The sequence below is a fragment of the Triticum dicoccoides genome, chromosome 2A, assembly GCF_002162155.2.
Source record: "Triticum dicoccoides isolate Atlit2015 ecotype Zavitan chromosome 2A, WEW_v2.0, whole genome shotgun sequence".
Taxonomy (NCBI): Eukaryota; Viridiplantae; Streptophyta; class Magnoliopsida; order Poales; family Poaceae; genus Triticum; species Triticum dicoccoides.
Window position 1 is genome coordinate 785,019,524 of NC_041382.1, and position 25,373 is coordinate 785,044,896.

General features: G+C 43.3%; 1 protein-coding gene across 1 annotated transcript; it reads left to right on the top strand.

The window, feature by feature from the left end:
* The first annotated feature begins 8,254 nt into the window (after nucleotides 1–8,254).
* On the top strand, nucleotides 8,255–19,136 carry LOC119357309 (transportin-1). The gene is made up of 29 exons (XM_037624308.1): nucleotides 8,255–8,437; nucleotides 10,017–10,304; nucleotides 10,797–10,886; nucleotides 11,079–11,156; nucleotides 11,227–11,307; nucleotides 11,670–11,720; nucleotides 11,833–11,918; nucleotides 12,118–12,184; nucleotides 12,272–12,328; nucleotides 12,417–12,446; nucleotides 12,914–12,973; nucleotides 13,071–13,187; nucleotides 13,942–14,055; nucleotides 14,518–14,616; nucleotides 14,987–15,112; nucleotides 15,193–15,267; nucleotides 15,469–15,540; nucleotides 15,677–15,787; nucleotides 16,173–16,256; nucleotides 16,659–16,766; nucleotides 17,054–17,155; nucleotides 17,233–17,295; nucleotides 17,378–17,452; nucleotides 17,682–17,753; nucleotides 17,836–17,960; nucleotides 18,106–18,157; nucleotides 18,256–18,324; nucleotides 18,402–18,461; nucleotides 18,552–19,136. The coding sequence occupies exons 1-29, from the start codon at nucleotides 8,255–8,257 to the stop codon at nucleotides 18,633–18,635; spliced, it is 2,679 nt and encodes an 892-aa protein (XP_037480205.1). The 3' UTR covers nucleotides 18,636–19,136.
* Nucleotides 19,137–25,373: the final 6,237 nt, after the last annotated feature.

Genomic DNA, 25,373 nt, shown 5'->3' on the forward strand with positions numbered 1-25,373 from the left:
GTGCACGATCAACACCATATTTACTTGCCGGTGTGCAGTTTGTGTGGCATGTTGGCTCGTCCATGATGCATGCGTGGTAGGGTAAAAAGTCACAAAAGGCAGTAAGAAAGCCGTCGTCCATCTCATCATGCATCTCCACATCCACATCCACGATCATGATCCATCCTATTCCTAGGTAGGGCCGCCACGTACGTGCCGCCTGGAGCATGCATGCAGACAGCGAGCCTTTCTTTCCTCCTAGCTCACTTGTTCAGGTTTGCTGCTGCAGCAGGTAGTGCAAGAGCAGCGGCAGCAGGATGAGGAGGCCAGATGGATATGGCTTGGTGGCTCGCACCAAAGACCAAACCTAGTTGGATCTTGTCATCTGCTGCTGCGCCTCTTGCTTGAGATACAGTAGCAAATCTTGTGCTCCAGCGTAGGAGTACCGAGCGAGATTATGCAGTGACCGCAGCCAATCATGTCACCACACACTCACACTCACAGCACATGTTTATGTGCTGTAGGTGTGCCGCAGGAGTACCGAGTGAGTGAGTGAGTGAGTGAGCACTAGTACACTGCACTAGATGCTGCATGCTACTGAGTGAACTCACCAGAGGGAGGAGGAGGCTTTGCTTTAAGGTCGTACTAAATCCTTTTTGCTTGTTGGCAACAAAGAGTATATATTCCATGGCATGGCCATCCCATCCCCATCCCATCCAACCTCTGTACTGATGCATGGTTATGTGCTGTAGGTGTGCCGCAGTGGCAGGGAACAATCCCTCGCCCCGCCCTTTACGCAAAAGCAAAGCCGTCTTCCCTGATGTATGTGCGTATTTCCTCCCTCTGTCCGAAATTACTTTTCTATAAATAGATGTATCTAAATGTATTTTCGTTCTAAATATACTTTTATTTATTTTTGTGACAAATAATTCCGGACGAAAGGGAATACGTGTTTAAGCAAGTTTTGTTTTGTTTAAGCAGACTCGTCGCTGCCGCCGCTAATAAATAAAGAAACAACAAAAGGACTGAAAGCAGCAGCAGATGGAGGAAAAAAGGCAGAGCGCCCATGCGTGCGTCCCCGTTGCCTGAGCGCGCGTGCATCTGGGGTCCGCCTGTTTTCTTGTGCATGCGATGCTTGATGAATGTCATTTCACCACACACAAAAAAATCAGATTTTTTTTATTTGTTACTATTTTTCGGGTTTTACTGTTCATTAGAGAGCATGTGAGCTCAGGTTCAAAAACTCCATGCCACTTGTCTTTATTTTTACACTACTAGCACAATGCAAACCTGTTTTTGATTTCTTGTTTGCATGCATCACATTGTTTCTTTCTTCATGCTTCCTCGCTCTATAGTGTCGTCTTCTTCTTCTTTGAGTCAGCAATGCACCTCCAAGTGGCACCATTGAATCCGACTATGTGAGTTTGTTTTCATGTCCCAAGTTGTGCAAATCTTTTGTAGCCGTCGGAGTGGTTGCATAAGTTGACATTATTTTCATTTTGTAGGACAAAATTGCGCAAGAGGGGTACAAAGACATGGAAGCTTTCGGTAAGAAGGCATTTCAACTAGAGCATTGTGTTGGGAACTTCTCAAGGAAAGCGAGAAAGTGGAAGTTGATTGACAAAGAATCCCCATCAAAGAGACGTGCACTCACCAAGATTGATGATGATGAAGATGAAGATGACGATGGCCCAAGAAACAAGAACAAGCCCGATGGAAACAGAAAGGACAAGGACAAGATCAAGAAGGAAGCGAAGGCTTCAAGCTTGCAGGACAAGCTAGATCACATGGTCAAGTCCAATGAGCTATTGACATTGGAGGCAAAAAAGGAGTTGGCCGAGAAGAAGGCTCAAGAGAAGCAAGAGAAGTGGTAACTACTCAAGGAGGAGACCATGTGCAAGGCCACCATTGAGGAGAGAAGAGCCATAGCATACGAGAACAAAGCCATGGCCAAGCTTCTTACCGAGGATAACAAGATTATGATGATGAATCGAAATGAGATGGATGAGGTCACCAAAGAATGGCATGATATTGCAAGGTTGTAGATCTTGGAGAGGAGGAGGAGGATAGCCGCAAGAGACGATGCAGTGCCAATGTTCGGTGGTGGTTCAGCAAGTGGTGGTGCCAATGGTGGCGGTGAAGATTTCATCTTGTGATGATGATGGAGTGATGATGGATGAGATTTTTTTGGGTTTGTGGTGCGAAAACTATGTTCTATGTTGTCAAAACTGTGTTTGAGCTCTCCGAATTTGTGTTTTATTTGTCAAAATCATGGTCAATTGCATCGTGTGGTTTTACGGTTTGAGGGGCGAAATCGGCTGCAGCCGAACATAGCTGGTAACCCGAGCGGTAAAAGAGAATACGCGCCCGTTTTTTCTCGGCCCTTATCCCGGTTTAAGGGGCCTGCTAGAGTTGCTCTAAACATTGGGCCAGTGTTCCTGAACTGCACTGCGCTTGACAAAGCTTTTTTGTTTAATAAAAATCTATGGGTTAGTGGGTACCAACACCACCGCGCTTGTTGTTCGTAGGGATAAGGCGTCGTGCTTGGTACCTCAAAGCATCTTCAATAGATGATGTAAATTTGAAGATGTAAAACTAGGAGATGTATAATTTACATCATCAAAAAGTGCATTTTACATCTCCAAGAAAAAGGCAACTTCAATAGATGATGCATATTGGTGATGTAAAAGTGAACTTCAATAGATGATGCAAATTGAAGATGTAAAAACATGAAACTTCAACTACTACTTCATTTGAAACAAGAATTCAAACATAACAAATTCAAGTACTACTTCATTTCAAACATAATTAAACATAGTTTAAAATAAAGCATAAATTAAACGGCTGCTACTACATCCATCAAATTACTACTACTCGAAGATGAAACTAGTCCTCGTCGGAGCACTTGAACTGCTCCCAGAACTCGCCCTTGCTGGGGTCGTCGCACCTCGTCGTCCCTCTCCGAGGGCTCCTAGTACTCATCCGAGTCAAACTCTTCTTCTTCTTCTTCTTCTTCTTCTTCGTGATTCCAGTAGAACTCTCACTCGGCCAGGAGATTCTCCGGATGCTCCCGCGCAAACCTCGCCACCGTCGCCTCGTCGCTATCGCCGGGAGCAACGACAATGACCAACCTCTTCTTCTTCATCATGTCGTTTCACACAAATTCAACAATAGTAGAGTCAAACTGCCCCTTGAGCTTCATCCAACAATGTATGTGCGTGATGTAGGGGAATGCGACAGGAAACAAAAAAAATCGGTATAGTGAGCACGCCCAGGACCACTATGGAGACTACATACAAGGTTTGATCTGTTCCGTACCGACTCGAAGCGCAGCGGAAGAAGAGTAGGTGGAGATCGTTGGTGCAGATCCCCGCAACTAGGATTTACAACCTCCCAACTGCGAGGATGTACTCCCTCGCCGGACAGCCCTTCGGGAGGCGGTCGGACAGTCCCCCGGACGATGTCGCGGACAACCCTTTGGGAGGACCCTCGAAACTCGAACGGAGACTCGGACAGCCCTTCGGGAGGACACTCGAACAGCCCCTTGGGCAAAAGACCGAAACTATGACCTCTCTACGGGGTTGCACACATACGGTGTCAGCTATCCGGCAGGGCTTTGCCGTCCAGAACTAGTTCCTGCCGGAACCCAGACAGCCTTACGGCTCTACGAAACTCTTTTCGTGAGAGGGAGAGAAGAAGCCACATAATGCATGGCATGTGTATGAGAGCAAGGGATGAGGAGAATGGCAGCCCCTTCTCCTTCTTTTATAGGCCAAGGCAAGGGGTGGGGGGGTGGAGGAAATACCAAAACACACATGCTACATGTCCCACATGAAGGGTGAAATGGTAACTCAAGTGGGGCACCAAGGGGACACCATGGAGGCACCCCCTTGGCCAGCCACAACCTTGCCCCCTCCAATGGGGGGGGGGGCAACAAGCCACCAACATGTCTCCTAGAAACATGGGTGCTCTCTAGACAAAAAGCCACCAAACATGTAACCCCCGATTCGTGGGATCTTGTCCCCTCGTGTTGAGACAAGATGTTTTCTGTGAAACATTTTTTCTGAAAAAATCCGGAAGCTCCCAGAACATTTCCGGCACCCTCTAAAATTATTCTGGGCATGATCCGAAACATTTTCGGTGTGGTGATTTTTATCAGCGAAAAGCAACAACGACGGTTACGGCAACTCTGGAACATTTTCGGGTTTTCTCTCCGAAAATTCCCAAAAGTTCCCAGACCAATTCTGGGGCCCTCTAAGAATTTCCATGTGAGTGCCGAAACCATTTTGACCTAATAATATATTCCGAAACAACTTTTCGGTTTTACCGAAATTCTTTCGGTGTTCTCTCTCCGGAACTCTTTCGTTGTCTCCGAAACTTTTCCGGTGACTTTCTCTCAGACTCCCCGTCTAGTATTCAGCAGATAGATGACCCTTAAGCGTGTGACCCTAGAGGTTCGGTGAAGTATAGACATGACCTGGAACCCCTTTCGATCAATGATCAACATCGGAGCCGTGGACACCCATATTGACCCCTATACCCACACGAATGAAATATTCGAGTGAACCTCCAGTTGTTGTGCGCTATTCCTGTTGCTTCGCGATATGTCACAAATACCCGAGGTGAGATTTATTGCATTCCTGTGGGCCAACACTTTGTCCACCATGCAAGTTACCCCGTTACCGGTTTTGTTCTCTTTTCTCGTTTCCGTGTTCCGGCATCCCAGTGATCAAATCACAAGGTGTTTGGCCAGACGATGATGGTTACCGTTACACCGAGAGGGCCTGAGTATATCTCTCCATCGTCGGAGGAGCAAATCCCAATCTTGAGCTATCTCGTTACTTGCCATACTTTTTCGTGAACCCATAAGCCGCCGTAATAGCCACCCAGTTACGGATGACGTTTAACAAACCCCAAAGTTCACGAAGCAAGTACGAAGAAACTCGATACTCTCATGGTCTAAGGAATTATGCAAACATTAACTTTCTTGTGTTATTAACCATTAACTTGTGACGAAAGTATCTCATAGCATAACATCATATTGGGTCGATTAAAACATGTGTTCTACTAACAATTGTGCCCTCAAAATTTCCGGCATAGTCATGCCCATGATCAGGAAAACAGGATCATCATGCAATACTTGAGCCAGTCATAGAGGCTTGACTAGGAATACATTTTACCGTTTATTATCCACACGTGCACATGAGTTTCCCTCCAAGCCTTGTTTTATTTGCAGACTCGAGAATCATTGCAGTTATAGCATGGAACATAAACCTTCATTACAAACCAGGAGATACAAAATAACTATTATTACTGCCTCTAGGGCATATCTCCTACACGTGAATGACCTGTCCTCGGTCTTGTAGTACATGATGGCAGCGCGTGCAAGCTCTACAACGCATAGAGCAGCATTGAGTGAATGAATGAATAATCAACATGTAGAGTAACATGAAGTAACACTTACTATCTCCATGGTTGATGAGCCCAATGGCCACCTTGTCTCCACTTAGTGAATCGGACCATAAAACTTCATGACGGAGTTGCAGATGGTGTACAGCTGATGTGTTACCGACGTCACACTGCATTCATGGATGACTTGCATATCATACGACGGAAAGTTCCTTCGCTTATGAAATGGCCAACCACGTCAAGCTTTGCCAAAAGGCCGGGCCCTTGTTCATGTCTACAAAGTCTGCAGAAATAGCCAACCACGCATCGCACATCAACCCATTCTCGATCACCAAGCACCCTGTCATCGTGCTTCTTTAGAAAACAACAAGAAGTTCAAGAAAAAAACTCAATGACATTTGACCGAACACCTGCCAGGCGTGTTGTTCGTCATGGACGGCATCGGCAAGGGTGGGGAGGGTACTTGACTGCTGAGGAATTTCTGGATGGACAGCAACGGAGTGCATGGTAGGCAGGTGCGTGAGTGGGGCATGTGGATGTCCGAGGATGCTTGGGCGGCGTCGGACGATGAGAGTGTGGGTGAAAGGAAGGGGGAGCGGGGGCGGAGTGAAAGAAAAGGGGACCGAGAGGGTGCGGTACACGTTGGATGGCCAAACACGTACACACAACCCACTCCAGATGGATACGGGTGGTTTAAGGGTCAGCATTTAGAGATGCCCTGACGCCACTTTCATTTTTTTAATAATAATAATAAATAATAAATAAATACTGGAAATTTGAGATGGGTGAAATGTGAGCACGTGACGTTTGATTATGACGTGTAGGACGACACGATATATAGGACGGCAGGAGGAACCAAAAGCTTTGTGTTTTTTTTTTTTGCGGGTGAAACCAAAAGCTTTGGTGCCTCCCAATCATCTCCTTCCTTCACCTACTACTGTTACTTTTCACGACTCACCTACGTTTGTTCATTATTGTGGCTTGTTGCATCTCTATTAAGCGCGCCCTCTTCTTTTTACCTCGGTCTCATCCACAATGATCGATTGACACACCTCGACTTTGCCTTTTTATACGGCTCTGCTTTGCGTCCGTACCCAGTGAAAAATTTCAGCCGTAAACCATCCCGCCTTTTCATCGAGAGACCGTGCGTCCGCTTTACTACTCACTGCATTTTGTAACCATAAAAAAAATACCATGATCCTGCAAAAAATTAAGCTGGCCTTGAACCAATCGATGAGCAGCAGTAGTAATCCATCATTAACGGCACACCTATCTAATCTACGATGCTTATTAGTGTCTAATGCCTTCATCTTCCGATTAATCCGCGTGGTGTCATGTCATTCCTGATGTGATTTGTGAGAGAAGAGAATGTTCTCTTCTCACTCACCTAGGGAATTTGTTCCCTTGTGCGTGTGTGTGTGCGCGCGCACGTTTTTGATAGCCAGCCAGCCAGACACTGTCATTCTCTCTTTGGACTGGAATCTAGCTAGCTAGCTGGCCACTCACAGTGCGGTGACAGTGAAAAGGGTAAAGAAAGAAAGAGGCAGCCAGCAGTAATTTTTACGTACAGTAGTTTATTTGCACATGAGCTCCACGGAGGGAACATGCACTGCACTGCACTGTTCGAGTTGACACTTGCACCGGCGACCGACCGCAGCGAGTGTTTTTACTGTTCGCCTGCACGGTCGAGTCGAGACGCCAATTGGTTCTCGGCCACGTGGAGCATCCCACCGTGTGGCAAACAAACATGGCTAGAAACGGATGCAGAAAACGTGAGTTTCTTTTTTGCGGGATGTGAGTAGGAAAATATCTAACAAGATGTAAGTTTACAAGTTGTTGCATGCACAATCAAGCCTATCAAGCCTACGCTTCGTCTTAGGTGGTGTTTGTTTCTCTAGTCCTAGGACTTTTTTTAGTCCCTGGACTTTTTGAAAAAGACTCTCAAGGAGGTGCTTCTAAGGACTTTTAGCAAAAAGTTCCAAAAAAGTCCCACCCTGTTTGGTTTGCTAGGGACTTTTTCTAGACACGTATGTTCAGTGGGTGTGAAGGAAGATATGGAGCTCGAGTCGACGACACGATGGCCTTTATTTAGACCGAGATGGTTCAGTAGGCTCGGGATAGGAGGGTTTCATTGGAGGGAGATGTGAGCGAGGAGGAGGGACATGCCTGTACAGGCGACGGCGGACATCCATTTGATGACAAAAGGGAAAACGATCTGAACAACACACCAAGTTTAAAATCTTGTACCGGGTGTCGGGCTCAACCAGGCCTAAAAAAGGGTTTCAAAAGAAAATAATAATCTGCTAGAAACAGAATGTCAAACCCTAGCGTCGATGCCGAAAGAAACAAGGGGCGAGATGCATGACGTGTGAGCGAGAACGAGCATCCATCCGGCTGCGAGGGGACGCGAGTCGGCCAACAACTAATCACCACCTATGCTCAATTTGAAAATTTCACATAAGGATTTGGTCTCTCCACCATGAGCCGGAGATATTTTAGTTTCCTTGCATGTGAAAAGCACAAGTAGTAGAACCTTAATTTGCCACAATGATGATGGCACACACATTTGCATTCAACCCCTTCCAAAAAAGCCGAAACAATCACAACAAGGGCAAGAAGAAAAGACCAAAATGGGAAGAAGCAAAGACCCTATCTATAAACTTACCTTGCGCCTCTTCCTCCCCCATCCCTGCTGCTCCTCCTCCAGCACTACTTGGCCCGCTGTGGTTGGACGATCGATTCCCCTCCGCCTCCCGCCGCCGCCGATTCACTCCTCCCCCGCTCCCTTCCCCTTCGCCCGCCTCGTCGGCCGTAGCACCCGCTCTCCCGACGCCACCCAACCCACGCCTCCGGCGCATCGTCGGCGATGGCGACCGGGGCGGCGGCGCTGTGGCAGCCGCAGGAGGAGGGGCTGCGCGAGATCTGCGCGGTGCTGGAGGCGCACATCTCCCCCAACTCGGACCAGGCCCGCATCTGGCAGCAGCTCCAGCACTACGCCCAGTTCCCCGACTTCAACAACTACCTCGTCTTCCTCCTCGCCCGCGGACAGGTAGCAGCACGCCGTCTCCGGCCGCCGCCCCCCCTTATTCCCCTCCTCCGTCGCTGGCTCGCTCGCCTGCTTCCCGTGCCCCGTCGCGCTAGGGTTTTAGTCCAAGCCGCCCTCTGATGCTCCAGGGACTGGATAATAATGGGGTCCCCGCCTGCGCGCTGCCTGTTTCGATCTGATGTCGCGCTGCTGTCGCCGCTAGGGCTCTCGCAATGTCTGATTGGTGGGATATGGCTCGGATTGGCTCCGATGTGATAACCCACAGCTGACAGAATGGCAATAGCATCTGGGGTTTTGGGGGCGAAATGCTGAGTGCATCCGCTTGGCTGCTGCATAGATTTGACGGTTTCATATGGAGTTTCAGTTTCTGCATTGCCTGCTTATTTTCAACGGGTGTGTCCGATGAATCCGCTGAACCAATCAGCGAGGGTTTCGTGGTGCGGCTCTTTGGTTTGAACAAATGTGCTGGTGGTGGTCAATTTGTCGTGCTGCTACGGGGCCGGGTTTAATTGGGGTTCTGCAAACGTGTAATGCGTCCGCTCTTGATTAAGTTATTTTGGCTGACACCGAGTCTCTGAGGGCGTTACTGTTTTGTGTCTATACCACCTGCCAGCGCAGACGCACATGATTTATGGATGAACGGTCAAATCAGTTACAGTTGCGAATCAAGTGATTGAATGAAAGGCACATGGTCCTGGAAATTCGATGCGTATCCACTTAGTTGCTTGATCTATATTCTATATGTATTGTTAGCGAGGTTTGACTTATGGTGGGCTCAGACAGCACCATATGTGCTCAAAGGTGGGTCGACAGCTATTTAGAACACCGCTCTTGCGTGCTAGCTAGAGGTACAGATAGAATTGAAGCAATCTGTTATGCTTCAAGGATTTGGTAGAACACATGTATGCAATGATAACGTGGTCTCGGGTACTATTGAAGAAATAATTTATTGAATATGATCTTCTATGTAACTTTCCCATCTGTGAACTGGCACATTGCACATGTAATGCTATTGCCAAATTTAAATTTTATATCAGATAGCAACTCAGGCATAAATATATTAAACAATTAACTGTATCATATCTCGCAGCTTCTGTCATGTTCTATGTTTAATGAAAGCACCAAGTTAGGATGAGAAGACTTTAAAAAAAGTTAAGACGAGAAGACAGGGTTTCCTTTTTTGTTAGATTTCTTTTCCGAATAATATTTTATCCCTTTTTATACGGGATCACATCTCATGTAGATTTAGCTTTCAGTAAGCTGTTGATTGTCAACCTGCCTAGATCTGCAGTTAGTTTTGGTCCTGAATCCCTTACATGGTTTTGATTGTTAGTCCAGCTACCTCTGTTTTTAAGGCGTCCCGCCTTGGACGCTTAGGCGACGCTTAGGCGATAAGGCGCCCCGCCAGCGCCTTACAAATATGCCCGCCTTAGGCGCTTAGGCGTCCGCCTTAGGCGCTTAGGCGTCGCCTAGGCGATAAGGCGCCCCCCAGCGCCTTAGATCGCCTTACCGCCTTAAAAACATAGCCAGCTACTGTATATTGTTCTTGCTGACATCTGGGTAACTCTTCTGCCTATATCAGGGAAAATCTTTTGAAGTACGGCAAGCTGCCGGTCTTCTATTGAAAAATAATCTGCGAGCGGCTTTCGTTTCCATGCCTCCATCATCTCAGCAATACATCAAATCCGAGTTGTTGCCATGTATAGGGGCAACTAACAGGGCAATTAGGTCCACAGTTGGAACTGTTATCAGTGTACTCTTTCAAATTGTTGGAGTCACTGGATGGATCGAGTTGTTTCAGGCTCTACATCAATGTTTGGACAGTAATGATCTGGATCATATGGAAGGTGCTATGGATGCTATCTACAAGGTACTATGCGTCACTCCTTCTATATTTGAGTTTGGATTCTAATCTTTAGTTCTGTGCATAGAAAACTACCACTAGTTGCAGCTGTATGGTCTGAGGGAAGTCGGAAATGTATTGGTGGATGCACACCTGGTTGCTTTTGCGCACTTACATGTTTAGAAAATTTCAGAACAACAATTTGCATGTACATTTGGTATATTCAGTGAAATCTCTAAACTTTGGTCCAAAACCATGACGATCTGTGCTTTGCAAAAAATACTTTCTGCACTTGTAGTTATTTTCATACCGAAAAACCTTGCCCTTTTTTGGGAGCGCAGAATTAGATATACTCTGACTTACAATCTACATGTTCTCAAACAATGTACATCTTGAGAAAAGAATGGACTTTTTCAAATGCCCACATCTAGGGAAGTTCCGCTAGCAATGTAAATCGTATGTGTTAACTTCTGAACACGATTAGTATGCTCAGAAGCTTGCTTTTGTTTCTGCTCGCAGATATGTGAAGATGTTCCTGAAGAGCTTGATGTTGATGTTCCTGGCTTGTCCGAACGACCAATTAATGTATTCATGCCACGGATGCTGCAGGTTTGTGTTCCGTCTGTAGCTATCAACTATTAAACTAGAGGGTTTGCACTTCCACTTGCACACCCTGTAATTGATGAATTTGCTGCCTGTATATTTTGACCAAGCATGCCTCTGGTGCACATGTTTGTACGCTCTAGTTTAACACGCCTACAGGGTTTTCCTCTAACACAGCCTATATGATTGCCTTTTCAGTTTTTCCAGTCCCCCCATGCAAGTCTTCGAAAACTATCACTGGGCTGTATCAACCAGTATATCGTGGTGATGCCATCGGTATGAGCCCCTCCCTCCCTGTCTATCTAATCCTGCTTTTTTTTGTCTAACCATTTCGATTTACATGCAGGCGTTGTATATGGCCATGGATCAGTACCTGCAGGGCTTATTCGTCCTTGTGAAGGATCCTTCAGCGGACGTCCGGAAACTGGTACTCCCTCCGTTCCGAATTACTTGTCGCAGATATGGATGTATCTAGATGTATTTTAGTTCTAGATACATCCATTTCTGCGACGAGTAATTTGGAACGGAGGGAGTATTTCATTTTAATGATTTATTTACACATGCATCCATGCACTTCTTTGTAATCTTGTAGACTTGTACTGATAAGGGTTCAAATGCTATAAATGCAACAATTGCATGACTCAGTAGATTCCTATTATGCTGGTAGAGATCTGGACATGGCCGACTTGTCCACAAGTGCTAATAATGAGGGTGTATGGATACTGCTAAGCATAGTTGAGTTGTTCAGTTGCATTTTTGTCTTGATTGTTCTCCCTGTTTCTTTGATAGGTTTGCTCGGCCTGGGTTCAGCTCGTTGAAGTGCGGCCATCAATTTTGGAGGTAATTTATCATTTCCTTCGATACCCATTTAGATTACATTTGCTGCTGTCACCAAGTAATTTGTAGCCACAGTTGGTTATGCTGAATCTGACAATTAATAGCAAAACTGCAGCCACATTTGAAAAATGTTACTGAATTGATCCTGCAAGCTAACAAAGATTCAGATGATGAAGTTGCTCTGGAGGCTTGTGAATTCTGGTATGCGTTCTGTCAACATGGTAAATTTAACACGTCAACTTCAAATTTCGTACTATAATTTTTTTTACATTGATTGGTGCTCATGCCTATCTGTTCTCACATTTTATTCGGCTGACATCCTTCAAGTTCAAAATAAACTATGAGCCACTGATGATTGTGTTGACTTATTAGAGGACTGACTATAAGTAAACCTTTTCAGGTCAGCGTATTGTGATGTTAGCATGCCCCCTGAAGGACTGCGGGAGTTCTTGCCACGCTTAATACCAGTATATGATTTGCCTTGTCTAAGCTAATGCTGCTTAATCTTTGGTCTTCTACCGTTTTAACATCTTCCCTTTGTATTTATTTCCTAGACTTTGGTGTCAAATATGGTCTACACTGACGATGATGAATCACTCGCTGATGCTGAGGTGTGTGGTAAATTTCTTTATATCCTGCATGTCTCAGCTGGTTATTGTGTGATAGTGGCATGCTCTGATAAATATTATGTGTTTTCAGGAAGACGAATCCTTTCCGGACAGGGACCAGGTTGGTTACCTTTTCTTTTTCTGTAATTATATGTTTCAGTTATAGCTGCTAGATTAAATGGTTGGCTCCATGCACGTGTAATCTGTAATTATATGTTCTCAATGGTAGCTGCTAGATTAAATGGTTGGCTCTATTCATGTGTAATCTGTAATTATATTTTGGATGAGACTTGTGTTTTTGGTCAGTATAATGCTGTAATGCATTGAACATAGTCCTGTAATTTTGAACTGTGAAACACATAGAAGTTAGTTACTTTTGGTTGTATTTACAAATAGCATGTTAAGAACAATGCAATGGCTTTAGCATGCATTTTGTAATTTGCCTTCCTGTAAAATTAAATTAACAGTCTTGAAATGGAGGGTGGCAGTAAGTTTACAGTTACCATAGCCCTCATCATAAGTTGTACATTTTTATGACTTCTGCCCTTTTTTGTTGCTTCAAATAAGATATAGATGATTCTGTAACAGGATTTGAAGCCCCGTTTCCATGCCTCTCGATTGCATGGATCTGAAAATGGAGAAGATGATGTGAGTTTGGAAACATTATTTATTTTTTAAGCCGCCTAAGTACCTTTTGCCTACTTGTTAATTTGAAGCTGCAAAAACTTAATGACCGTATGGACAGGATGATGATGATGCTGTAAATGCTTGGAACTTGCGGAAATGTAGCGCTGCTGGGTTGGATGTCCTTTCTAATGTTTTTGGAGACGACATTCTGCCGACTTTAATGCCTTTGATTCAGGTAATCTATTCGTAGTTCTGGAGACTATAAAGCTTATAAACTGTTGATCTTAGTTGAGGTTGCAATGCTTCACTGACTTGAAGCCTTGAATTATTACTCAATTGCAAGTAAATCTGTTAGTAATACAGCGCCCAGAGTAACAGTTTTCCTGACCTGAACCTGTAAAGCATGTGTATGCTTGGGTTCAATACTATAATGGCCACAATTTTCTTGCCAAAGTGTGGCAAGCCTTCCATTTTGTGTGAGTAAATTGGTCGCCACAAGTTAAGCGAAAGTTGAACAAGAATATGTGACTGGGACAAGTTGCTAAAAAGTGGTCGCTTATGGAAGTCAAACTTGCCTAACACAAGTGTGGCGTCAAACAGAACACTTTGGGGCCACAATAGTTACTATGGGCCTTGAGTTCACATAGAAGTAGAGTAGGCCAGGCTCCTTAGAAACAATTCAGGACAGTGGCTTAAGTGTGCCCGTTATGATTTGTCTTGATGTAGGCTGCTGGTAGTCAGTGACACAGATAACTTAAAGCTACTATTATCTAAAGCTGCACTGTTGTCAAAGTTGTAAAATCCAAACCCTGAAACCTGTTACTGCGGTAGCCAGCAGGTCTCTAGTAACTGGAAGTTTGCATAATCTCACCCATTTATGGTACGATAGGCTTTTTTGGCCCATGTGTGTGTTCAAGGCCTTTCTGTTATAATTGGTGCTGCTCTTGAACCCGTTGGATAACCATAAATCAACTTCTGCAATTTTGCAGCAAAATTTGGCTCGGACAGATGATGAGTCCTGGAAGGAGCGGGAAGCTGCTGTTTTATCGATTGGTGCTATAGCAGAGGGATGCATCACTGGGTTATATCCCCACCTTCCACAGGTAACCAGCGACATATTCATAGCCCCATATACGTTGCAAGAAAGCAATTCCTCTCCTGACTAAGCCTCGGTAACAGTAAGAACACATGCCATGCATCAAATCATATTGAGACGACCGTGGCTGATAATTTTCCTGAATTTAGTCTTCAGAAGCATTATAATTAGCCTGATTACTTGCTTCTCATGAACCTTCTATAACATATCTGAGAATTTTCTTCTCAGCATGTGATAAAATCTTTTAAAAAATTCAGTTGCATTAATAGTTCCTGCATAATAAATTTCATATTCAGTTGCATCAATAGTTCCTGCATAATAAATTTCACATTCTTCCATGGTCTGTTATCTGTGAGATTTTGGACTCTACTGAGTTGTGGTTCAATTATTACTTTTCCTGTCTTCAACTATCTCTCTACATTGCTTGCAATTTGCTGTATCTTTTCTGAGATGTTCTGTTTAATTGCAGATGGTTGCCTTCCTAATCCCACTTCTTGATGATAAGTTTCCTCTTATTCGGAGTATTACTTGCTGGACCCTCTCCCGGTACAGCAAGTTCATTGTTCAGGTAACAGAATAATCATATGTATTGATGCTACCTCGTCTGTTTGGAAGTATACCTTTTACTGCAAAGGCTTGATTTTTTTCTACCGACCATGTAGCGTCATTAGAACATGTAGCATTTTTGGTTGCGTTGGTACATGTATAATATATTAATATGCTGTCTATTTAAGCCTGTATTGGTGGACTACTCGCTTCAATGTATACACCCAGTGGTCTGTACGTATTTCTAATTTTTCCGGGGGTAGGTACCCAAAAGGTTCTACTGTGGACTTCAGATAATGTTTGACTGAAGCGGACTTGTTCTTTGTTTGTGTGCTCAGTTTGTACATCTGTATCTCTTCAACTTCTTGTGACACTTCTTTTTGCTGGTGCAGAGCCTTGGCCATCCAAATGGCCGCGAACAATTTGATAAGATCCTCATGGGTTTGCTCAGAAGGATATTGGATACTAACAAAAGAGTGCAGGAGGCTGCCTGTTCTGCATTTGCAACGCTTGAAGAGGTTATTAATCTATTTTCGAATTGTTTTCCTGCACTGATATCTTGTGTAATTAATACATAATACTGGTTTCTGTTCTTCAGGAGGCAGCAGAAGAACTAGTACCGCGACTGGAAGTCATTTTGCAGCACCTTATGTGTGCATATGGAAAATACCAGGTTCATTAAATTTCTGACATTCATAGTTTGCAATCAGCTATTCCCTCCATTTTGGTATACAAGACCACCTCGCATTACCAAGTTCATGGTAGTTAGACTCAAACATGAGGTTGACCTTGTATACCGCAACGGGGCAAGTTACAGGTACCGTCCCGGGTCTATCTTTTCTTAGTTCTAATGCTATGTTTTCCTTCTGAGCAGAGGCGGAACCTTAGGATACTCTATGACGCTCTTGGTACCCTTGCTGATGCTGTTGGAGCAGAGCTAAACCAGGTTCAACATTTGATGAATGCCTCTTTTGCTTGCTCTTTTGACTATCAAATAAATTTCTTTGATGGTTTCCTCATTCAGTTTTTCAGCGTGTTAGTTCCTTGTTGAGATTATTAATTCCTTTTAAAATGTCATGCAGGCAAAATATCTTGATATATTTATGCCGCCATTAATCGCGAAGTGGCAGCAACTTCCCAACTCTGACAAGGATCTATTTCCGCTGCTTGAATGCTTTACATCTATCGCACAGGTATTGTTAATTTGTTCATCTGTGAAAGACCATCTTGTAGTTTTGAATTCTAAATTTGCTCTGAAGTTCTCTAGTTTGTCTAGTGTTCTGTAAAAAGTATATTTGGTGTGGAATCTGCTTTGTCAACTCATTACCACCAACAGTGGCTTATCTTGATACTGTACCACAAGTATGTGTAAAGTTCTCTCGTATGTCTGTCATTCTATACAACTCCTGCTGCACCAAATGGTTTGCTGATTTAGTTCTTGTTCTACTAAAGTAGAATTACTTTGAATTACATTGTGGGTTGGGACATGATGAGTGGGCCTTGAAATAACCTTTGTTCAATCTCGTCTTATTGTACTCAAAATAACATTCGGAATTCCTATGAACCTTTTCCTTTCAGGCACTGGGACCAGGATTTTCTCAGTTTGCTGAGCCAGTGTTTGTGAGGTGCATCAGTCTTATCCAAACCCAGCAGTTGGCAAAGGTATGCAATTTTTTTCCTACTATAAGGCTAGATTTAACTTGAATATCTACTGTGATCTGTACATCAAGTCTAACCACCCAAAGGCACAAATACATTCCCATGCTGTAACAAGTAATTTTTGTCTTAATTGAGGCCTTAATGGTGCAGTGTTTAGCACTGCATGCTTAATGTGTGTTTTTTGGTCACTAATGGTAAGGAATTATTAATAACACTTGATGAAGTTGTTCTTAATTAGAGACACATCCTGTGAACAGTTCCAGTCTTAAGTTTGGTCAACTTAAAAATTAATCTGTTTGCCAATTCAACATCAATCTTTGCTGGAGTATGCTATAGGGTTTAATTACATCAGAGACAAGCTCATGCCATTCTGTTGCTTGAGGGATATCTCCTTTCTACATGCAGGTTGATCCTGCTGCGGCAGGTGCGTTGTATGATAAAGAGTTCATTGTCTGTGCATTGGACCTGTTGTCTGGGCTTACAGAAGGACTTGGTGGCGGTATAGAAAGCCTGGTAAATTCAACTCTCCCATCAATGATATTCACGTTGCCTACCTCTCAAGTTCTCAACGATGACTACCTCAGTAATTTGAGGTGGTTGCATGTTTTGGCATCTTATATGGCGAAAACAAAGTTAAATTTATTAATCTCATGTGGTACATGTTCTTCCTAATATGCTAAAATATGCACTCGTTAAGGTTCGCATACCCATTACACAATACTGATGTGAGTTTGGTTAGTAAACTATATCATACCAGGAAGACTTTCTTATTGGGCAAGCTATCTTTATCTTTGTTTTAGGTTGCGCAAAGCAACTTGAGAGATCTACTTCTGCAATGCTGCGTTGATGAGGCACCTGATGTTCGACAAAGTGCTCTGGCCCTTCTTGGCGACATTTCTAGGGTTGGTTGCAAAGCTCCTAAACTGATCTTTGTCATCGCTATGTCAATTTTGAGCCTATAACACCTTTTCGTATATAGGTCTGCCCTATACATCTTCAGCCACGGCTCCAAGAATTCCTTACTGCTGCAGCAAAGCAATTGGTAAGTGACTAAGTGCCTATGTTCTTTGTGGTCCAGCATTATTTTATCTCCATTTGTTCCTCACATTGTTTCTGTGATCTAGACTCCACAATCTGTGAAGGATGCTGTGTCAGTTGCTAACAATGCTTGTTGGGCCATTGGAGAATTAGCAATCAAGGTTGGTGCCACTTTAGCAATACTATGTGATATTGTACATGGTCCTTTTTACTGGACGTCTATAATTATTGCGTGTGTCTTGACTAGTTTGTCAGCATGTACCTTTGTTTATCTATCTGTGTAAGTTGTGGGCAGTGGGTGCTCTCTGTTTTGTGTCTGAAAGCCAGTCATTCTAGTGCTCATTATTACTGTAAAATTTCTTCCATGTCTAACTGACTATTCCTTGGCAGATTGGCAAAGAAATTTCACCTGTGGTGATCAGTGTTGTTTCATGCTTGGTTCCTATTCTAACAACCCCAGAGGTGATTGCCTTTTTCCCCATCATGTATGTTCTCTAGGCGACTGATCATTTCAACTAAGTGTTGTGTGTCGTGCCATTTACAGAGCTTGAACAAGTCACTCATTGAAAATAGTGCAATCACTCTCGGGAGGCTTTCATGGGTCTGTCCAGACATTGTGGCCCCTCATATGGAGCATTTCATGCAAGCCTGGTGCAACGCCTTGTGCATGTGAGCATACCTTTTTTCCTTCTGTAGCTTTATTCTATAGCCAAAGATTTGTTGTTTGTAGTTCGACAGCATATGAGATGTGGAGCATGTTTTTTCTTTATGCTTTGGTGCAATGCTTCTCGGAGTTAATTTTCTTCTTGTACAGGATAAGAGATGATTTCGAGAAAGAGGATGCGTTCCATGGTCTTTGCGCAATGGTAAACTCGCAGCTCTTTACATAATACTTGCTATTACAACACTCTTCATAGATGCGAATGGTCACTTACAACAAAAACTCTTGTGTGTGCACTACTAGGTGGCAGCAAACCCCACAGGGGCCGTGAGCTCACTAGCCCACGTATGCCAGGCCTGTGCAAGTTGGAATGTAAGTTAGTCGTTTCTGTTACATCCGTATACCTACAGTAGTGTCGCATGTATGAGCTCACTTTTATCTGTGCACAGGAGATAAAAAGCGAAGGTTTGCACAATGAAGTGTCCCAGATTTTGAATGGCTACAAGCAGGTAAAAAACAGCGGGGCCTTTTCGTCGTCGTTGTTTCAGTTTGTGTATGCTGTATGCAAGAAACTGACGGTGATCTTTCTTTCCTCCTAGATGCTCGGAGCTGCCGGCTGGGAACAGTGCATGTCCACCCTGGAACCAGCAGTGGTGCAGAGATTAGCGAGATACGGGGTCTGACGGCGCTGAGAGCCCTGCGCCACCGGTTCTGGCTATACCATCACCACCGGAGTTGAAGATGAGAAAAGGAGGGAAGGGCATGAGATTGCGCAAAGTCGTCGGTCAGGTGTCCCGGGTGTAGCACATTGTGTGATTTCCTATATGATGATGCGATTGGTTGATTGATTCTGCCTGAGTTGGTTGGCTGGTGTTGTACACTGTCGTCTGGTTATACAGGTCTGCTCAAAGTGTAGCGCGACTGAGTCGAGCGATAAGAATTGAATTGCGACGAGAGGAACTCTGTTTTTGTCGGGTCCTTTTTTGGGGTTTCGCTTGTCACACTCCATTGGCAACCCCAGCAGCAGCATTGAAAGAGATTTTTTGTAGAATGTATTCTATGTGAGAGAAAAGAGAGTTTAGGTCTAGGGTGTGTTTTTGTAATCCTGAATTAATAGGAAGGGCGTCCTTGTATTGATTCATTCCCAACAAGAATAAAAAAAAAAAGAGATTGGAACAGCGTCAGAATCTTTGTTTAGATGAGCTGATGTTGTAGATTCTTTCTCCTCTCCAGGGTGCCTCAACCGACTGAACCGTTGTCTTGTGCACCCCTGCCATTGCTCGACCTTCCTCCCTTGTTGGTTTTCCTTTACCTGCACCCATCAACCTCACCAGGTGACGTCCTCTACATGCTGTCGTTGGCGATGTAGGAGGACATGGTGTATCACCCCATTGACAACGCCCCCATCAACCTCTGAGAGTGCGCCTGAGGTGGGCGTCTTGTCGGTGGTGGTCATGCGTGGATTCGACATCATGCGTGGATCGAATATGTAATATGTAATATGTTTGTTGGGTCAGGCGGATCTAGCTGGATGCACTACTCGTTGCGAGGTGGTTTTGGCCAACGTTGCCATGGCGGCGCATCTGACAGGCAGTGACAACTACGAGGCACACGGCTATCACTGGCAAGGTGGCAGTGCTTGGAAGTGATGCGCAATTTCTTCTTTTTGTCGGCTACTAGTGTGTGAGCAGGTTGGTACACTGGTAGCTGGTTGCAGCGACTTCCGAGATTGAAGGTGGTGTGGGTAAAACCCTATACGTTAGTTGCACGAGAGAGAGAAAGAGCGAGTCGAGAAGGAGGAGAGAGCTACCATGCATGATCTAGTTTTGGATCAGGTTGGCACACAATGGCAGAGGTAAATTCTTCGCTAACTGAGAGACTAAACTTCCCAAATCGACGTGCTAAAGCGAGAGCCAATGAGGAGATGACTACTCATTCGCACTTCATGCACTTTACAAATATCTCTTTAGTTACAGCTAAACGTCACAGTCTTGAACCCCTTGCATCTTCCCAAGTACCCTTCTACTCCTGAGCTCATTTGAGCTCGGAATGAATAGTTAATTAGGACAAAAATGAAAACAAATTAAAATATTCTCAAATTATTTTGGTCCAAACTTTGACAAATGTTCTCCGTGCTTGGAAATTTTCATCCCTAAATAACATTTGTGGAAGTCATGGCAATTTTTTTTTAAAAAAAATCAAGACTCCAAAATACTTTCAAAAATGGCATTTTCGGAGCATCTATTTTGTTTCTTTTACCACGATTTCCAGGAATGTTATTTTATGATAACCTTTTGCATGCACACAAACATTTGTCAAAGTTTGCACAAAAAAAGTTTATTATTTTTTGAATTTGTTTACTATTTTTTTGATGTTATTGTTCATAAGGGAGCATTTGAACTTGGGAGTAGATGCTCCATGTCTGTATTTTGAAGCTATTTACTACATCCATATACTCTAATTAAAATCACTCTACCAAGTTCTAAAGATATTTAATGGTACATATACAAACACATTATAATATGTCAAATGGTATATGCAAATTGGTGGAATAATGTGAAAGTATTGGTTTGCTCTTTGCTTTATGGTCAAACAAATGTAATAATTGATTTTTCTTAAACACCATGAAATAAATAATAAAATGATTTTTTTTACAAATACAACTTCAATGTAGCACACCAAATGTTGGTAATGGTGAATAAATTAATTGTATGGCAAATTTGTACCTTATTATGAACGTGCATTTTTGAGTTTAATGCTGCTAATTAAACCAAAAAGGTTTATCTATATAAATAATGAAGTAATGTATCAATAAAATAGCATAAATTGATTAAGTAAGAAAGTTTAGTATAAGTAGATAAGTACGGAAGTATAGTTTTTACCGAGTGACGAGTGAAGTGTGTCACCTTTCTCACTCAACCAAAAAAACTAGCTTACAAATGATGCTTATTGATCCAACCTAAATCACCAATGAATTGATCCAACCTTAAATCAATAACCCTAGAAATCAAGAACAAATACAAAGAAATGTTTGACAAAGCTTGCACTCCTCAATCGAGAACCCTACAAATCCAGAACCCTAAAAATGGAGGAGATACAATGTAATTAAGGAAGGAAAGAATATCTAAGAGCATCTCCAAAGCAAATGCTAACATTGGGTGCTAGGATAGATATCTTGGTAGCTTGTCCTAATTCCTACTCGATGTCATGAAATTATGTTGTGTCGACTCAAAGATATCAATAAACTTCCTATATAATATGTAATATCTATTTTCTGAATAAATAGCCAGAGCTTGTGGTGCTTCCTCGAAAAAAAAGATGTCTCGCGTAAAAATAATTACATAATATTAAACATATTCAACGGCAAGAAGTAATACCAGTTTGATATTTTAGCTTTTGGTGACTTTTTCGTGATAGGAATTACAAATGTTTGTCTGCTACAAATTTAAAGAATATATATATTTACCTCAATAGTTAGGATTAATAAATTTACCTCCTCTCTGTGCTTTTCATATGTGTACGACATCATGTTTGGGTATACTACATAGCTGGGAGCATGAGAGAATGATATAATATATTAAAAAAATCTAGATATATATTGGCAAGTTTCTATTTAATGTACCGATTAATGGTCGGCCGATTAATCCAGTTAATAGTCCGATTCACCAATTAATTGCTACTCCTAAACCGACCGAGCAACTATCAGTTAACGATTTCTTAAACATTGGTAAATACAATTCCAATACAATCACACTATAAACATGATCATTTGCATACAATTCATGAGAAACTTCCTTTAAATAGTTCACCTAATTTCTCAGTTGCATTTTGTTTTTAACCTTTTATGGATCATTTATAAAACATATTAGTCATAGATTGATTGACTTCTTAGCTGTAGTTGCTATTTGCGTCATCGGCGAAAAGGGACATCCTATATGATCCGTCCATGAAGGGTCCTCACTATAGCACATCTTTGTCCCAAGCTCCAATAGACTGTTCAAGGGTTGTTTATAGTCATGCGATTCTCTTCTTTTTAAGGAGGATCCCCTGCATCAGTCGATGCACACAACCATTTTATTATTATTCTATAGAGTTTGACAACATGCATACATAGATCAATCAGAGGCCAACTAGCTGGTGAACAAAGTCACAACACCTACACTCATGATAATGTGCCCGAACCGCATGAACAGGCACTATCTAATCCGGTGGCCTCACACAACTGCCCTACATTTGGCCGGGAGCACCCCTCGGTCTGACCGACCTGCAACGTGCACCGCATGTGCATGCTCTTGATTCGCTGCCACCATCTTCCGCCGTTCCATCTTTAGGAGTGATCAACGCATTCACCTTGCCAGGCCATACCGCCGCCGATGCCACTACGACGCCAGACAGTGACACCCTCCTGCACGTGTCCATCCATACGCGCCTGTCGCTGAGACTCCACTGTGCCATGCCGCCGAGACCCGCCGTCGGCCTTGCAGTAGATGCAACATCGCTCCTCCGCTTGTCTCCTCCAGCAAACTACTCCTCCAAAACGACCCCCCTAGGAGGGAGAACGGTATCAAAGACGCCGTCATTGTCCGATCCGGGAGACCCATATCTAGGGTTTCTCCCGGAGCATCCCGAGCGTGGTGCCTCAACCTGCAACGACGATGCTTTGAGAGGAGAACGACGTCCAAGATGCCGCCATCGGCCGCAGTGGGTGCGATTTTCATCGGAAGTCACGTCACCCCGATGTCACAGCTGAGTAGATCCGTATAGAGCCTCACCACATAGATGAATGCTACCGCTAGAACACCGACAGAGGGTCACCAGCCACACCTAACCGGTTCCTCCACGCGCCACCGGTCGGCCAAGACCAAGCCACGACAGATCTGGATGGAATGCCGGATCGCGGCTGCCCCGACCCATTTCCAAGAAGAGCCATCTACCACATTGGCCATGGAGAGCTAGCCACCGTCGCCACCCATGCACGCACTGAAGCCCATCGCCGACCATGGACCGCCGGCAGCCCCCGCACAGGCTAGGGGCACCGCCCAACCTGCTACCTGATACGTCTCCAACATATCTATAATTTTTGATTATTCCATGCTATTATATTATCCATCTTGGATGTTTTATATGCATTATTATGCTATTAATATCATTTTTGGGACTAACCTATGAACCCAATGCCAGTGCCAGTTGCTGTTTTTCCCTTGTTTTTGTCTTGCACAGAAAATCAATACCAAAAGGAGTCCAAACGGAACAGAACTTTTTGACGATTTTTCTTGGACCAGAAGACACCTAGGAAGCTTCGGGAGGAGGCCAGAAGGCCCACGAGTGAGCAACAAGTTCACCAAGCGCGCCCTCGGGGGGGGGGGGCTATGAGCTTGTGCCCGCGTGGCTCCTCTAACCCTAATCTTAGATCTATAAATACCCAAATATTATCCGTACACCAGAGGACATACCAAAAATACTTTTCCGCTGCAGCAAGCTTCTGTTCTCGTGAGATCCCATCTTGGGGCCTTTTCGGCACTCCGCCAATAGGGGCATTCAGTCATGGAGGGCTTCTACATCAACCTTGCTGCCCTTCCGATGATGTGTGATTAGTTTACCACAGACTTACGGGTCCATAACTAGTAGCCAGATGGCTTCTTCTCTCTCTTTGATCTTCAATACAATGTTCTCCTCGATGTTCTTGGAGTTCTATTCGATGTACTCTTCTTTTGTGGTGCGTTTGTTGAGATCCGATGAATTGTGGATTTATGATCAGATTATCTATGAATATTATTTGAGCCTTCTTTGAACTATTTTATGCAAGATTAAGATAGCTTTGTATTTCTCTTTGATCCATTGATTTGGTTTGGCCAAATAGATTGATTTTTCTTGTAGTGGGAGAGGTGCTTTGTAATGGGTTCAATCTTGCGGTGTGCTCACCCAGTGATAGAAGGGGTAGCGAGGAACCTATTGGTACTGTTGCCATTAAGGATAAAAAGATGGGGTTTATACCATATTGATTGGATCTATCCCTCTACATCGTGTCATCTTGTTTAAGGCATTACTCCGTTCTTGTTAACTTAATACACTAGATGCATGCTGGATAGTGGTCGATGCGTGGAGTAATAGTAGTAGACGCAGGTAGGAGTCGATCTACTTGTCACAGACGTGATGCCTATATTCATGATCATTGCCTTAGATATCGTCATAACTTTGCTCTTTTCTATCAATTGCTCAACAGTAATTTGTTTACCCACCATATGCGTTCTTTCAAGAGAGAAACCTCTAGTGAAAACTATGGCCCCCGGGTCTATTCTCATCATATTATTTTCAGATCTATAAAACCAAAAATCCAAAAATACCTTGCTGCAATTTATTGATCTTTACTTTGTTTTGCACTTTTATTTATCTTCTATACCTAGCTCTACCAGATCTCATCCTTGCAAGTAACTGTGAAGGGATTGACAACCCCTTTATCGCGTTGGGTGCAAGTATATGTTTGTTTGTGTAGGTGCAACTATTGGAGACTTGTGTGTTCCTCCTATTGGATTGATACCTTGGTTCTTAACTGAGGGAAATTCTTATATCTACTTCGCCGCATCACCCTTTTCTCTTCAAGGGAAAAAACCAATGCAAGCTCAAGAAGTATCTTGGTTCTTAGCAGGAAGTACGTGAGTTCTTTATGACTAATGTTGAGTCTATGAATTATACGCACTCTCACCCTTCCACCTTTGCTAGCCACTCTAGTACCACACAACTTTCGCCGGTGCATTAAACTCTCCCTATACCCTTCCTCAAAATAGCCACCATACCTACCTATTATGGCAATTCCATAGCCATTTCGAGATATATTGCCATGCAACTTCCATAGTTCCATTTTATTATGACACATACCATCATTGTAATATTGCTTTGCATGATCATATAGTTGACATAGTATTTGTGGCTTGGCCACCCTTCATATTTTTTATACATGTTACGCTAGATCATTGCACATCCCTGTACACCGCTGGAGGCATTTATATAGTCATATTTTTGTTCTAGTATCGAGTTGTAATTCTTGAGTTGTAAGTAAATAAAGTGTGATGATCATCATTATTAGAGCATTGTTCCATGTGAGGAAAGGATGATGGAGACTATGATTCCCCCACAAGTCAGGATAATACTCCAGACTTGAAATTAAAAAGAGGCCAAAGAGCCAAAAATAAAAATAAAGAGGCCAAAAAGACCAAAACAAAAAAAGAGAAAAAAGAATAAAAATGAGAGAAAAATTAGAAGGGACAATGTTAGTATCGTTTTCCACACTTGTGCTTCAAAGTAGCACCATGTTCTTCATGATAGAGAGTCTCCTATTTTGCCACTTTCATATATTACTAGTGGGAATTTTTCATTATATAATTTGGATTGTATATTCCAATGATGAGCTTCCTCAAATTTCC

Bases quoted from the DNA above. Each gene is read 5' to 3' on its own strand.
- LOC119357309 (XM_037624308.1), top strand. From the start codon at position 8,255: ATGGCGACCGGGGCGGCGGCGCTGTGGCAGCCGCAGGAGGAGGGGCTG. The intron at 15,541-15,676 runs GTTCAACATTTG...AATGTCATGCAG, and splicing joins TTGGAGCAGAGCTAAACCAG to GCAAAATATCTTGATATATT. The intron at 17,961-18,105 runs GTGAGCATACCT...CTTCTTGTACAG, and splicing joins TGGTGCAACGCCTTGTGCAT to GATAAGAGATGATTTCGAGA.